Source organism: Thamnophis elegans, chromosome 3 (assembly GCF_009769535.1).
Source record: "Thamnophis elegans isolate rThaEle1 chromosome 3, rThaEle1.pri, whole genome shotgun sequence".
In the NCBI taxonomy this organism is placed as follows: Eukaryota; Metazoa; Chordata; class Lepidosauria; order Squamata; family Colubridae; genus Thamnophis; species Thamnophis elegans.
Window position 1 is genome coordinate 133,182,465 of NC_045543.1, and position 16,868 is coordinate 133,199,332.

General features: G+C 42.3%; 1 protein-coding gene across 1 annotated transcript in view; it reads left to right on the forward strand.

The window, feature by feature from the left end:
• The window catches only part of ATP8B1 (ATPase phospholipid transporting 8B1), a 58,042-nt gene that overhangs the window by 39,013 nt on the left and 2,161 nt on the right, over positions 1-16,868 (forward strand). The window contains exons 18-26 of the mRNA XM_032214032.1: positions 695-806; positions 968-1,043; positions 1,997-2,129; positions 2,832-3,120; positions 6,805-7,028; positions 8,627-8,710; positions 9,882-10,127; positions 13,099-13,237; positions 14,647-14,777. Coding sequence (XP_032069923.1) covers positions 695-806; positions 968-1,043; positions 1,997-2,129; positions 2,832-3,120; positions 6,805-7,028; positions 8,627-8,710; positions 9,882-10,127; positions 13,099-13,237; positions 14,647-14,777 — 1,434 coding nt within the window. The remainder of the gene's footprint in view (positions 1-694; positions 807-967; positions 1,044-1,996; positions 2,130-2,831; positions 3,121-6,804; positions 7,029-8,626; positions 8,711-9,881; positions 10,128-13,098; positions 13,238-14,646; positions 14,778-16,868) is intronic.

Below are 16,868 nucleotides of genomic sequence, written 5' to 3' on the forward strand. Positions count from 1 at the left end.
CAGCTGTGGATCCAGGAGGACTCCCAAGTTGCGAACCCTCTCTGAGGGGTGCAAAATTTGACCCCCCAGCCTGAGTGTTGGAATATTAGTCAAATCTTTGGGAGGAAAACACAACAGCCACTCGGTCTTTTCTGGGTTGAGCACAAGCTTGTTAACCCTCATCCAGTCCATAACGGCCTCAAGACCCCGGCTCATCACATCTGCCGCTTCATTGAGTTGGCACGGGGCGGACAGATACAATTGAGTATCGTCCGCATATTGATGGTATCTAATCCCGTGCCTGCGGATGATCTCTCCCAGCGGTTTCATGTAGATGTTGAATAGCAGGGGGGATAAGACCGAACCCTGAGGCACCCCATAATTTAGGGGCCTAGGGGACGATCTCTGCCCCCCCACTAACACCGACTGCGACCTGTCCGAGAGGTAGGAGGAGAACCACCGTAGCACGGTGCCTCCCACTCCCACCCCCCGCAGTCGTCGCAGAAGGATACCATGGTCGATGGTATCGAAAGCCGCTGAGAGGTCAAGGAGGACCAGGATGGAGGAATGTCCTTCATCTCTGGCTCTCCAGAGATCATTGTGAAATTAAACATATTAGAAACTTGCGCTTTCTCTTTTCTTTCTTTTCCATTTAACCAGACTGGGTCACAGCAACGCTAGTATTAAATAAACCTCATCTTTTCTTAATCTCCAGCTTTTAGGTGCCACGGCAATAGAAGACAAGTTACAAGATGGAGTGCCAGAAACCATCTCCAAATTGGCAAAAGCAGATATTAAGATCTGGGTTTTGACAGGTGACAAAAAAGGTAATTTATATAATCAGTTGCTGTTTATTTTCCCCAAGGTAAACTACCTATGGGCAGCAAATAATCCTAAAGTTTCTTTTTTTTTAAATTGATGACTGAACATATTCACCTGCATGAATGGGGGAAAATGAGAAGATAAACTTGGCATTCTCCTCTTACAGAAACTGCTGAAAATATTGGTTTTTCCTGTGAACTCTTAACAGATGAAACTAATATCCACTATGGAGAAGACATCAGGTAAATTCTTTTTAATGCAAGAGATTACATTAAGAGTGATCTGAATGATTTGATTCTAATAAGTGCTTTGGAGACCCCAGGGCACAAACATAGAACCCCTGTGCATTTGCTGCAAATGTGCAGCAGCTTTGAGAAGTGGCAGATGCATGCTGTATCTTTGTATCTCTAAATATGCTCCCAGAATTAAAAGCCAAAATGGCCAGAGGCAGTTTAGATGAGACAAATAGGCTGGTTGAACATTCTCAAAGTTGAAGGAAGCAGTCTGGGGCGGGGGTCTCCAACCTTGGCAACTTTAAGACTTGTGGACTTCAACTCCTAGAGTTCCTCAGCCAGCTGGGCGAATGGTAGCATTTTTTTACTACTGATTCAGATGAACCAGCCCGAACCAGTAGCATTTCACCCCTGGTGCAGTACCAGAATAATATATGAGGTTGTGCTATTCTGATTTGTGTACTACAAATGGATCTTGAACGTGGAATTTTGCATTTTAGTCTTTCTTTTCCTACTTTCCATGGCAAATATACTTTTGAAAGTCTTAAAGAAGAAGTTGCTCATTCACTGTGGGATGAGAAAGAGGGTAGGTAGACTTATCACCTCCCTCCTGCTGTTTCTCTGAATCAACTGAGCTGTTCATTGTTGTTATGAACTACAAGATGGTGTGCTGTCTCTGGAAGTTCTTGTTTGGGTGGATAACATTTTATGATGAAATCCAGCGATTACACAATTAAGGAATTTACTCACCTTGTAACTATCAAAATAGAGTCGGAAAACGGCAGTGCCCTCTGAAATATGTTGCATGTCTTAAACTGCAAAATGCCATTTGCTAAATCCTCATGGTTAAGGATTTTTAAAGACATACTTAATTCTGTTTTCAGTCACCATGACTTGATGTTTTTTTTTTACACAATGGATTTCTAAAAACCTTTCCCCCCTCATTACCTCACTTCCCTTAGCGCTCTTTTGCAAACAAGATTGGAGAACCAGAGGAACCAAATCGGGACATATGACAAATCTTCCAGCAGAGCCAATGAACCCTTTTTCGAGGAAGGCAAAAACCAAGCATTAATTATCACTGGATCATGGTTGGTAAGTGCTGGATTCTCATGTCTGGGTCTGAGAGAATTGTCCCCAACCATTAATAATGGAAAAAGAAAAGGGTTTTCAACTTGGCACCATCAAGATGTGTTGAGTGCTGACCATTTTGAGAAACGGGGGATTTTAAGATCTGTAATTCCTTAGAACTAAGGAGAAATTTCCTGACAGTGTGAACAATTAATCAGCGGAACAACTTGCCTCCAGAAGTTGTGAATGCTCCAACACTGGAAGTTTTCATGATGTTTTAGTTATCTTTGGATTGTCATCTCTCATAATGCTCATAACTGGTCTGTAGCTGGGTTTATAGAACACTTCTTTGACTAGGAAAGTTTTAAAAGAAAGAATTAATGTGATTATTGGGCCAATATTATTTTGTTCCAAACCCACGTTCTCTTGAACTCAGCTTTGCTTATTTTTAAAGGGCATTTTTTACTAATAATAGATATCTGTCCTTTTGCCATGGTTAATTTTTCTCATACCTTTGCATCATGTGTTCCTCTGAGATGGGCAGATAAGAAATACATTTCCATATCCATCCACTATCTATCTATCTATCTATCTATCTATCTATCTATCTATCTATCTATCTATCTATCTATCTATCATCTATCTATCTATCTATCTATCTATCTATCTATCTATCTATCTATCATCTATCTAAACATTTATAGAGATGATTATTATTTTTTACAGAATGAAATCCTCCTGGAGAAGAAAACGAAGAAAAAGAAGCTCCTGAAACTGAAATTTCCCAAAACAGCAGAAGAGAAGGAAAAGCATAAGGAGACAAAGCGAAGAATAGACTTGTACAAGGAGCAACAGCAGCGAAACTTTGTCGATTTAGCTTGCGAGTGCAATGCTGTGATTTGCTGCCGAGTTACCCCCAAACAGAAAGCTATGGTGGTCGACCTGGTAAAGAGATACAAGAAAGCCATAACCTTGGCTATTGGGGATGGTGCTAATGATGTGAATATGATCAAAAGTAAGTCAGGCTTAACATTTCTTCTTGTTGTGGGTTTACTGCATATAGTTGGGTTCTGTTTTCTGAAGAAGATAGAAAGATTTCAATCAATATATCTTCACACTGAATCAAGGAACACAGTGCTGGAGGAAACCTTGGAGGTCTTCTAGTTCAGCCCCCTGTCAAACCAGTAGACCTTATAGCAATAGCAATAGCAGTAGACTTATATACCGCTTCATAGGGCTTTCAGCCCTCTCTAAGCGGTTTACAGAGAGTCAGCATATTGCCCCCAACAATCCGGGTCCTCATTTTACCCACCTCGGAAGGATGGAAGGCTGAGTCAACCCTGAGCCGGTGAGATTTGAACCGCTGAACTGCTGATCTAGCAGTAGCCTGCAGTGCTGCATTTAACCACTGCGCCACCTCGGCTCTTATACCCGTGATGGCGAACCTATGGCATGCGTGCCACAGGTGACATGCGAAGCCATCTCTGCCAGTACGCGAGCCGTCAGCTCCAGCATGCGTGAACGTGTTGGCCAGCTGATTTTTGACCTTCCGGGGGGGCAGGGGAGATTGTTTTCGCCCTCCCCGGGTTTCAGAAAAGTCACCAATTTTCCCCAGGGAGGGCGAAAAAGAGGCCTATCGGAAGTTAGTTTCTGAAAACCGTTCCCCGGGCGAAATATCAACCTCAGCTTGGAGGTGAGCAGTGTGGCACATATGGGTAGGTGAGTGGGGGGGTTGTGCACATGCGCATGTGGTTTGCATTATGGGTGCCGGAACGTGCATGCGCTATCACGCACACGCTCTCACATTTTTGGCATACAACAACAAAAAGGTTCACCATCACTGCCTTATACCATTCCAGTCCAATGGTTGCCAAGTCTATTTTTGAAAACCTCCCATGATGGAGCAAGCTGTTCCATTGATTAATTCTTCTCACTGTCAGAAAACATCTCCTTACTTATAGTTGGAACTCTTAATGACTCTTCTAGTGCATCACTGTCTATTTCAGTCTGCACCCAAGGCTGGGCAACTAACATTGCTGGGCACAGCTATTAAATCCTACTTTAGGGGTGGGCTGGTGGGAGTTCACAGGGGTTCGGGAGAACCTCTAGCTAAGATTCTGTGTAGTTCGGAGAACCCCCAAATCCCACTCCTGGCTGGCCCCACCCACCCTTCCAAACCCCTCCCCACCCCTCCCAGGAGTCCCCACACAGCCCATTTTGAATACAGGTAAGTGCAGGGCGTGTGCGGAGGCTCAGAGAGGGCGAAAAACAGACCTACTGGAAGTTTGGGAAGGCGCGAAACGGGTCCATTTCCAGCCTCCAGAGCCTGGGGAGGGCAAAAATCCCCCCCAGGGTGCACGAGGCTGACTAGGCCACGCCCACCATGGCAACCCAACAACGAGCAGAGAACCCCTTGCTAAAAATTTTAGCTTATTTTGCCTTATTCATTGAACCTTCTGGAGGCACTCAATTATGCTCCTGTGCTGCACAAGATTATGCAACAAAGCCCAGACAAACTTTTGAATATTCTTTTGAGTTTTCACAGCACAGAGAGGGACTTTTTGTCCGCTCCAAAATACATCTTGAAAGACAGAAGATCAGTAGATGGAACCTCTGACCTGACTGTCAAGGTCTATAATCAAGGCTGAGAAAGACAGGAAAGACAGAGACAGATTACCCTTAAGCAAAGCCTCCGAGTATCAGGTGAGGAGGACTTGCACGTCAGATCTGACTCAATACCTTCCTGTAGGAATTTTACTGGCACTTTCAGTTTCTTAGGGCAGGAATTCAGCAGCTAACAGTTCCTTGTTCCGAGGCTGGGAAATACAACACAATCTGTGAAATTGTTGGGGGTACCACTATAATTAGCCCGCTGTGGGTATAAGAACATTCTCAACTTTGTCTTGATAAAGGGCACATTTAACATGGCTTCATCCTAGTATGCATTAAAGATTCTTACATTCTTGACAAACAGGCTGATGCGATAAATAAATACATTTTTTGGTGTGTCAGTTCTTTTGAAATATCTTTCTATATTTTAAGTACAGTAAACCCTAAACGTAAGCAATCTGGGTTTTAACAGAGTGGGGTTTGATGAAAAAAAATCTGCTGGATCCAGAATTTGTTTAAATGTAAGGCAGGGATGTCAATTTCATTGAGGGACGCACCAGGGTTCTGTTTGACCTCAAGGGGCTGGGGTGGGTGTGGCCCGCTCGATGTCACTCGTGTTGGGAGACCCTGTCATGGCCCAAGCCCTCTGCCAGCAAAAACGAGCTCCCGCGCTCCGTTTTTGGCCGTGACAGTCTCCTGCAACCCTCCGCTAGCAAAAATAGAACTTGTAAGGGCTGCCCAATTCGATGTGGCACGGATATAGGTAAGGCTTAGTCCATATTAAAATGATTTTATATGTTTTTTCTAAATCTTTGATTGAGAACCACTCAGAGTTGGGTGAAAGATGGGTGGCTATAAAAATAAATAAAATAAATAAAATAAATAAAATAAATAAAATAAATAAAATAAATAAAATAAATAAAATAAATAAAATAAATAAAATAAATAATAAATAAATAAAATAAATAAAATAAATAAAATAAATAAAATAAATAAAATAAATAAAATAATAAATAAAATAAATGAAATAAATGAAATAAATAAAATAAATAATAATAAAATAAATAAAATAAATAAATAAATAAAATAAATAAATAATAAATAAAATAAATAAAATAAATAAAATAAATAAAATAAATAAAATAAATAAAATAAAATAAATAAAATAAATAAAATAAAATAAATAAAATAAATAAAATAAATAAAATAAATAAAATAAATAAAATAAATAAAATAAATAAAATAAATAAAATAAATAAAATAAATAAAATAAATAAAATAAATAAAATAAATAAAATAAATAAAATAAATAAATAAAATAAATAAAATAAATAAAATAAATAAAATAAATAAAATAAATAAAATAAAATAAAAAATAATAAAACAAATAAAACAAAATAATGAAATAGAAATAAAATAAAATAAAACGTTTCTAAAAACTGAAATCAACCAAAGAAAACCCAGATAGCTGCTGAAGATCAGTATCTTTGAGCTTGTCTGATGAAACTAGTTTTAATTTTCTTACATCATGCATTAATTTTTTTGCTTTATTATTTCTTACTCCCTTCCTGCATGTGACATAAAATTCATTCCCAAGAAAAGACATGAATGTGTTTGTATGCATATCTCAAACTTTAGTCTCATGAGAGTGATGGCTTTATGCATATTATTACTGTTGTATTTTATTTAGTAATTTAGGTCTACCCATTTTTTTGCATTTTGTGCTTGCTGTCTTTTTGTCTGCTGTTTCTGAATTTCACATTATATTATTACACAACAAAGTTTTGTTTAATTTTGAATAATGTAAAGATTTTTAAAAATACTGAGTACTGTTTGCCTTCCTGAAATGCACTTTAAAAAATTACTCTGCAGTTTTGGGAAAATGCAGAGATAAAAATAATAATGAAGGCTACATGACATATAACATACCCAAAAGCAGGAATTGGGTGGTGGTGGTGGTGGTGGTGGTTCCATAACATTTCTTGAAACATTTATTTATTATTTATTTTTCAAAAATGAATTACCCAATAACTGATTGCAATAAATGAGCTAGCTGAAGGGTGTGTATTTTTTTTTACTTTTATTCTAGCTGCCCACATTGGTGTTGGGATAAGTGGTCAAGAAGGGATGCAAGCTGTCATGTCCAGTGACTACTCTTTCGGCCAGTTCAGATATCTCCAGAGGCTGTTGCTGGTTCACGGTCGATGGTCTTACATTAGAATGTGCAAATTCCTTCGGTATTTCTTCTACAAAAACTTTGCTTTTACCTTAGTGCACTTCTGGTACTCCTTCTTCAATGGCTTTTCTGCTCAGGTAAAGGATCAAGAAGACTTGTGAAACCTTGCAGCAATCAATATTTACTATTTTTATGAATGTATATATTTCTGTTGATTTGTGCGATGAAAAAGGATTGGAATGCTTTAGGATAGGTATTCAAGAAGAGTTAGTCTTTGCTTAACAATCACTGGTTCGGCGACTATTCAAAGTTATGATAGGGCTGAACAAAGGGTACTTATGACTGGTCCTTGAAGGTCTAGCTGCCGTAACATTTGACTTGATAATTTAGCACTCTCATCCCTTCCTCCAGAGGTGATATTCAACCGGTTCGCCCAAACTAGTGGCAGAAATTTTGCCCAGTTTGGCGAACCGGTAGCGATGGCCGGTTGGTCACGCCCCCAAACCAGTCCCCCTCTCGGCAGTTGCTCACCCCACCCGCCCGCTGGCTTTCACGCCCTCTTTGCATACTGGCTCTCAAAGATGCAGGTGGCTGGCCGCAGAACCATTGAATAAGCCGAGGTGGCGCAGTGGTTAAATGCAGCACTGCAGGCTACTTCAGCTGACTGCAGTTCTGCAGTTCGGCTGTTCAAATCTCACCGGCTCAGGGTTGACTCAGCCTTCCATCCTTCCGAGGTGGGTAAAATGAGGACCCGGATAGTTGTAAACTGCTTAGAGAGGGCTGAAAGCCCTATGAAGCGGTATATAAGTCTAACTGCTATTGCTATTGCTATGCGCATGCACAAAGAAGATGGCAGCGACGGCAGCCACTTGGAGGACTTTTCAGTGGCCTGCAGCCACCCGTGGGCCATTTGACAGCCAGTATGCAAAGAGGTGGCAGCTGGGAGGCTTCTTTGCTTGCCAGTCGCTTCCCAGCAGCAGCGGCTGGCTGGGGGCCGCCGAAAACTTTGGTCAGCTTGCCTTCCGAACTGGACCAGCTGCTGCGGAAGGTAGGCAACCAAAGAGGCGGTGATGGGGGAGGAAGCAGGGAACCGGGAATGACTAGCAAAGGGAGGGCGGAGGTAGATAGGGAAAAATCCTATAAATTTTCCTATCTTTTCCTGTGGATGTGCCTTTGTGTGGGGGTGGGTGGGGATGTGACTGAGTGGGTGTGGGCATAAGTGATGTCATTGGCCCACTCAGTCACATGCCCCATACCTACCCACACCCACCGAACCAGTAGTGAAAATTTTTGAATCCCACCACTGCCTTCCTTCTTATGGAACATTCCTCCCCCTGAAATTAGCTCCAGCCCTTTTGATATTCCGGAAGTCCCTCAACATCTGGTTATGTCATCAGGCCTGGGGCTTCCAGAGGAGACATACTTAGATGCCTCATTGTTGAGCTGGCCATTGTTATTTATTTAAGAAAATTTACCAACTCATGTGACAACAATTAATCAGACAAGCCACTTGATTGGCTCCATCTCATTCTGGGTTCCCATCTTGTATATCCGTATTGGTAACATTTACTTTTCAACGTGGATTTTTTACATTGTTTTAAATTTGTTGTTTTATTAAATTGTTGCTTGTTGTCAAAGGTTTTTTTTTCCCCTGATATGAATTGATTTAATTTTATTTAAATACAATTTAAGTAAATATTTTTAAAGGTGTAATATATTTTCTTTGTAATTACAGACAGCGTACGAGGATTGGTTTATCACGCTATACAATGTATTATATTCCAGTCTGCCAGTTCTACTTGTTGGATTACTTGACCAGGTTCGTCCAAATAATCAACTAAAAACTTATTCTTAAAAGTTGACCATTGCTTCTGTGTGCGATGCAAATTTCTGACATTTTTGTTGACTAAATTCACAGAGTACAAAACCATTTCCCTGTGTTTGGCACTATATTGCATTAATATTGGACAAATAGTGCCATCATGTGGCTACTTTCTTTATTATGGTAATGCCACACCTTTGAAGCTGTCATTTGCCTATGAAGTATCATTAGAATGCTTCGTGGGAAATCTAGCAATTGCGGATGCTAATTCAGTAAAAAGGGCAGAGTAAAACATAAGCTTATTACTCAACAAATATACTATGGAAATTAACAGTTTTCTTGTATTGGTTCAGTTTGAGAGTACAGGAAGTCTTCATTTAGTGACTGACTTGCTTATCAGAATAATAGAGTTGGAAGGGACTTTGGAGGTCTTCTAGTTCAACCTCCTGCACAAGTAGAAGACCCTGTACCATTCTGGACCAATGGTTGTCCAATCTCTTCTTAAAAACCTCCAGTGATGGAGCACGCACAACTTCTGGAGACAAGTTGTTCCACTGATTAATTGTTCTTACTGCCAGTAAATGTCTCCTTAGTTCTAGGTTGCTTCTCTCCTTCATTAGTTTCCATCCATCGGTTTTTTGTGGCAGCTCCTCAGATATTGAAACGCTGCTATCATGTCACTCCCGGTCCTTCTTTTCACTAGATTAGACATACCTTTATGCGTTATGAGCTTTTGTGATGACTCAGAATGTGAGTGGACCCATCCCAAGCATTGAGCATGTCACTGGTCCTCTCTGAACACTTTTGTGTTGATTTGGACATCCAAAGGGAGAAGGCCTGTGCATGAACATTGCAAGGTGGAAGTTGAGTTCTCTATTTTTGTATATATATAAGATGGGTAGGTGAAAAGATTCAGGAAGTCTTATCAGGAAGTTAATGTGTAACTTCTCAAACAACAGAAAGGTGAATCTAGCTTCTTTTAAAATTTTCTGCAGATAATTTGCATTGCCAACACGTTTTTGCCCACTGATGCATTAGTTAAAAGGGTGGCTATTTTTCTGTTTTCTGTTTGATGTGGCACATCTGCTGTGGGGATGCATAACATGATGAACGATTTTCAAGCCAAACCACAACTGGATTGTCATTTGTCTTACTTCTTTCAATGCAGGATGTGAGTGATAAACTGAGCATACGGTTTCCTAGGCTGTACATCTTGGGACAAAAAGACTTGCTTTTCAACTACAAGAAGTTCTTCTTAAGCCTGCTGCATGGCGTTATAACATCCCTGATCATTTTCTTCATACCCTACGGTGCTTACCTACAAACCATGGGACAGGACGGAGAAGCGCCTTCTGACTACCAGTCATTTGCAGTCACTGCCTCCTCTTCTCTCATAATTGCAGTTAATTTTCAGGCAAGTCAATCAGCCTTCATTGTTCCAAAGAGACAGTCCTTGACTTATGATCATTAATTTAACAAACATTCGAAGTTATGGCGGTGCTGAGAAAAAAAGTGACTTATGAGCAGTTCTTGCACCTACAATCATCACAGTGTCCCCATGGTCACCCTCGCCATGATCAAAATTTCATGTACAGTAGAGCCAGTGGTGGGTTCATACCAGTTTGGACTGGTTCAGTCGAACTGATGTTCAGTTGTTTAGTGGCCTAGGTCGCTGGAACCGGCAGTGACCAAGGCATGCCACGCCCCGAATTGGTTTCCCAGGTGGTGCCATTGGCAGCGCCATCTTGTTTTTCAGTTCTGTGCATGCGCAGAAAAATTTAAATTGCACTGTGCATGTGCAGCACGCACCTGAGTAGAACCTCTGGTCACAACCATAATTTGTTCCATAACTTTGGTCACAACCTGATTTCCTCGTGACCCGAACTTAATTTCCCCATTGTATTGTACGTAAAAATGATCAATCCATTCCAGACCCCTACGAACTATATATAAATATTGTTTTTTTAAAGATTTTTAAGCACAAAAATAGTTCATTATTCCATATAACACTATGAATATCACTTCTCTTACAAAACTTCAAACCATCCTCTACTGGCCTTAAATTCATCACTTTCTCCACTTGAAGAAGGGTATTTCTGACACAAATTTTCATGTGTCTTCCTAGATTTCTTGCATAGGATTGCCTCGCTATCACTTGCAAGTTGCTTTTCGTTCAACATACTAACAACAGTCCTTCCAAGTCTTCCAGCAATTGAGGCCTCTGCTTGGTTAGCATTGCCACTCCCCTTGCAACATTAGCTGCTTTAATAACCTCCCAAAATAGTCGAGATCGTAGACTTTGGTTTCTTTATATTCTGCAGCAAGATCGGTAACGCGCACCACGCTCATAATTTTCAATAATTCCCTTCTTCACTTCGATTTCAATTTTCATTAAAACCTTCTACTCACCAACATTACCACCTTTAAATTAATTTAAGGAGGCCATGGTTAATTGCAGAATTAATGCAGCGGCCACACATGGGTCGCTATTGCTTGTAAACAAACAACAGGAAATTTGGCGCGTACAAAACAAAATGACGCATAAGAGGAAATCGGCCATGGATGTGTTTGATCGCCACCCAATTATGTGTTCATGACCAGATTCAAAAATTTTGTGAATGTTTTGGTTGGAATCCGATCAGTTGTGGGTTGCAGGTGGTATGCCCTGGTACGGGCGTAACGGAGTCAGCCCGGAGCACCGGATTCCGTTCCGGTACGCTGCTCCGGAGGGCTCACCCGCCCGCCCGAGCTCCTTACCTGTGTTTTAAAGCTTCTGCGCTGCTGTGCATGTGCATAGCGCATACAGCGCCTGCGTGATGCTCCGCAGAGCAGCTGGAGCATCATGGAGCATTGCGGAGGTGGTACGGTTGGAACAGGATTTGAAATCCACCACTGAATCCGATTTGGTCATGGTCAGAAGCATTTATGACTAGAGGTTCTATTGTACTTGCCAACCAGCATATATTTACAATAGTTGCAACTTCCCAGTGAGCTTCCAAGTAACAAAATTAATGGGGGACACTGGATTCTTTTAACAACTGCATAATTCATTTAATGACCACACTGGTTTGCTTAACAGCTGCAGCAAATAAAAGTTTGTAAAATTGGGCATGGCTCACTTAATAACTGACACACTTAGCAATGGTAGTTCTGTTCCCAATTGTGGTCATAACTCAAGGGCTACCTGTCACTCCTTTAAAATGCCAGCTTGACATCCACGGTTCACATTTGGTGACTTTGTAATTCTTGGTAATGTCTTTACCAAGATAAGTCTTCCCATCCCGTCAAACCGGACAGGGTTTTGTTTTTTGTTTATTGCCAAGAAAGCAAAAAAGCTGGTTGGAGGAACTCACTATTGTGCAGAAATGAACTAGAGGCAGTGAACCCAGTAGGAAGGAAAATTTGAGGATCTGTGTTTTTTCCTCCGCATGCCGAAATGGAAATTGGACAATAGGTGATTCCATATTAAACGTCCATTCCCCACCATTCAATCAGAGCTGAAGAAGCTTCTTGGATGAGAAGCGGAATATCTTCGAAAAAAAACCAGATAGTCCAGTTGCCTCTTGAAAAAAGCATCTTTGGCACAACCATGACCTGGATGACTGAAAACCTCCATAGATTGTCCATATTGAACATAGGGAGAATTGATTCTGCTCCAGAGGCTCCAGGAATTTATATGACTCCTTCTTCCCAAATAAAATTAAAATGATTTAATTGGATTCAGACAAGCAATAAATATACCATTCTCTTCTAAACATTAAAAGCTAATGTACATATCAAAGTGCTATCATGTATCAGGACTTACACAAGCAACATCTGAAACTAGCTTTGATAGCTTTCCAAATTTGCTACCATTTTTTAAAATCACGTCATCTCCTTTCCTTCTAAATTTCTCATTTTAATCATGTCATCCCAACTTCCTAGGGAGCTGACTGATCCACAGTTTCAAAAATGCTGTTGTCTCCCGTTCTTCCTTCCCAGCATCTATCTTCTTGTTTAGGTTCCACCACAAATGCGCGCACAACAAAAGCGCGCCTGACTAAACCGCGGTGTCTAAAGCACGGTGACAAAACCGTGCGACGAATGAGCGACTAATTAGCCCTAAAGCACGCCGACAAAAGCGCGCCGACAGAAGCGCGCTGTAACGTAACCCTCAACCTAACCCTAACCCTAAACCTAACCCTAAACCTAACTGTAAATCTTACCTTAAATGAAATTGCGCTTCTGTCGGCGCGCTGTTGTCGGCGCGCTGTTGTTGGCGCGCTTTTGAAATCGCGGTTTTAGCGCCGCGGTGTTGTCGGCACGCTTATGACGTCCACGCTTTTGACGGGTCACGCTTGTTTATGGATCTCATATTTCTGTCTTGTTTCCTTGTTTGCTTGTAGATGGGAATGGATACATCTTATTGGACATTTGTTAATGCCTTCTCAATATTTGGGAGTATTGCACTTTATTTTGGCATCATGTTTGATCTGCACAGTGCTGGGATCCATGTCCTCTTTCCTTCTGTGTTTCAGTTTACAGGTGGGTACTGATTTTTTTCTTCCTTCCTTCCTATCTGCAAACAAGTTACCTGTAAAATGTCAAAATTGTGTATCCCAGCTGATCTTTTCCCTTAAAAAAAAAGGCTTAGTCCATCAGGTTAGGGTTCCCACCCTGTCCTGCCCCTCCCACCCAACCTCACTCTGCCCCTCCCACACCACCCCGCCCCTCCCAGGAGTCTGCATATGGCGTGTTTTGGATGCAAGGTAAGTGCAAGGCCCATGCGGAGGCTCTAGGAAGGGGAAAACGGGCCTCACAGAATAATGGTGGGTTTCAAAAATTGTTCGAACCTACTCTTTGGGTGTGGCCTCCTTTGTGGGAGTGGCTTGCTGCCCATGTGACCGGATAGCAATAGCAATAGCAGTAGACTTATATACCGCTTCATAGGCCTTTCAGGCCTCTCTAAGCGGTTTACAGAGAGTCAGCATATTGCCCCCAACAATCTGGGTCCTCATTTTACCCACCTCGGAAGGATGGAAGGCTGAGTCAACCCTGAGCCGGTGAGATTTGAACCGCTGACCTGCTGATCTAGCAGTAGCCTGCAGTGCTGCATTTAACCACTGCGCCACCTTGGCTCAGTGGATGGGAGTGGCTTGCCGCCCATGTGACCGGAAAGCCCTTAAAACCTGGCTTTTCCAACAGGCCTGGGGCTAAAGAGATTTTGCCCCCCTCCTTGAATGGTATGGTTGTTGTGTGCTTTTAAATTGTGTATTGTTATGTTCGTCTTTTTATCCCCTGTCTGTACCCCCTTCCCTGACTTGGATTGTGAGCCGCCCTGAGTCCCCTTCGGGGAAAAGGGCGGCATATAAATTTAATAAATCCAAATCCAATCCAAATATGAAGATGCCGACGACACTTGTCAGAACCACCTTAAATTACCTCACCCACAGCACTGGCATGCATAAGAATATGATGTAAACTTGTCTTTTAAAAGGCATCTTTGGTTTGCGTTAAAACAACTTCAACACACGCAATGTTCTGATTGCACCACAAATGCAGTAGTCATCCTTACCTTTCACAGAGGCACTGAGTTTTATGAATATGAGCAGGATAGTGTAGAATAATCATATCCAAGGACCAGTGGTGGGTTTCAAAAATTTTTGGAACCTCTTCTTCTGTAGGTGTGGCCTGCTTTCCGGGTCCATTGGTGGAACCTCTTCTAATTGGTTCGGTAGATTTGACGAACCGATTTTACCGAATAGATGCAAACTGGTAGGAACCCACCTCTGTCTTGGAACTTCCAGAAGGCCAGAAACAGAAATTTTTGAAGTCCACCCCTGCCTGGGTTGCTTCTGTCATTGTATCCTAAAGTTTGCTTTGAGGTTTGGTTGGTTTGAAGGAACTCCACATGCATCAGCCCCCTAACTGTAACTCTCATGTCTCCTTCCCAGGTACCGCTTCAAATGCCCTCCGACAGCCATATATCTGGTTGACCATAATACTGTCTGTCGCTCTCTGTTTGCTGCCCATCATTGCCCTCCGATTCTTTGTGATGACCATCTGGCCGACAAAAAGCGAAAAGGTACATAGGAAGTTCTGGTTATTAATCCAAGTTGCCCACAAGTTGAAGAAGAGCTGGTTAGGGTGTTTTTTGTTTTGGTATAATCATGAATAATGAGTTGTGTGTGGTCTAATGTCCTCGACTTGCGACCGGCCTTGAGTCCTTGACTAACGACCAGCCACAAGTCCTCGACATATGACTGACAGCCCAGCAACCAAAGGCTCGTGCCTATTGGCTAAGACGCGCCTGGCTGGAAGCGGGCTTTTTACTGTGTTACCACTGGCTGCTCTGCTGGACAGCTCCATCTAAATAGCTGTCAAGCAGAGCAAGGTGCTGAACTGTTCTGTAGTTGCCTTGAGCGTTGTTCTGTTGAAATAAAAGCTGTTCCGTTTACCTCAGCAAGTCTGACGCCTCTTCCTTGGGCTCAGGCTTCAATATGTGGTGCATTTGTCAGGGTTCCAAGTAACACCCCCAACGAAAGAAGACTCCGAGGCTTGAAGTTCCTCAAAGATCCATTTTATTAGAGATGTCATATTGGGACATCTGAAAAAACCCGAATCTGAAAGTTTCCTGGTTTCCCCCACCCAAATGAAAGTTTAAGTCCATGCCCAGCACCCACATGCCCATCACATGGTCCAATCAGGCACCATCCTAACTGGAGATACTCTCCACTCACACCTCTCCAGGTGCAGGGCAGAGTGGCCTTGACTCTCTGGAGAAAGGAATGTTATTTTGACTACATATCTCCCCAGCTCCATGCAATCCCCCCCTCCCAGTTTCCCACAACGCTAAATGTGGCAGGCCTGAAGACCCAAGGCCCAAGATGGCTTCCAGGCCTGAAAGCAGCAGCCTAGAGGTGGAGGTCTCGCCTCACAATCAGGAGGCTTTGCGTTCGATCCTAGGTAGCAGCAGGTATTTTCTCTCTGGGCACAATGAGTAAATATCAGCTGCAAACTCTGTGTTGGCGACAGGAAGAACATCCAGCCAATAAACACTCAGGTCCATTCAGTTGCCCTGACTCAGTGGTGGGTTTCAAAAATTTTTAGAACCTCTTCTGTAGGTGTGACCTGCTTTGTGGGAGTGGCTTGCTGGCCATGTGACTGGGTGGGAGTGGCTTGCCAGCCATGTGACTGGGTGGGCGTGGCCAACTTGTAAAATGTGGTAAAACTCACTTAACAACGCTCTTGCTTAGCAACCAAAATGTTGGCTCAGAAATTCTGGCATTTGAAGCACGCAAGTCTTAAAGCTGTCAGGTTAAAAGACCCTTGCACCCCTAACCCTTTAGGAAAAAAAACCCCAGGGGTGTTCAAACTTGACAGCTTTAAGACTTGTGGACTTCAACTCCCAGAATTCCTCCTCTCGCTCTTCATCTTGATAATGTGCGGACGGGCGGGGGGAGGGAGCTGGAATCGGTTCTAAACAGCACTGTAGATTTGTGGAATCTCTTCTATAGAAGAGATTAGAACTGACAGGAACCCACCCCTGCCCTGACTCCACTCCAGTGCAAGAGATTACGGGGTCATTAAAAGACAAAAATAATTCATGACTTGTGATAGTCTTGAAGTGGGCCACCCATGTGACTACCCAATTTTGCAACCTTTTTTTTTTTTTTTTTGCAATGGACATCAAGCCAACCTATTAATCACTATGTCCCAGTTTTGTCAAAAACTAGAAATAAATGCTGGTTTGGGGCAAAACCAATGTAAAATGCAGTCACATGGCTCGAAGGGCCATCAAGGAGAACTGGTTACTGAGCTCCAAAAATGTGGTCAGCAAGCATTGGAGGGAGTGGCCATCAGAACTTCACAACTGGGTTATAGGTTCCCTTTTGGGGGTGGCTCCATTTTAACTTTGAATGGTCACTAAGCAATTAGTGATAAGTTGAGGTCTACCTGTATTTAGAATAATGGAAACAAGACTGAACTGTGCGACCCTCGGTTTGTCTATCTGTGTCTCCTCCACCAGTTCAGCCATGGATGGTGTTCTGACAAGGCTTCCCATGAGCATGAGATAAACTCCTTATCCCGGCAAAAAACCCTTTTATTAATTTGCGGTGAAATTTGCTCATTCACAGCTGGCAAAGTCTTTCAAGGGAGGATTTACGGTCACAGA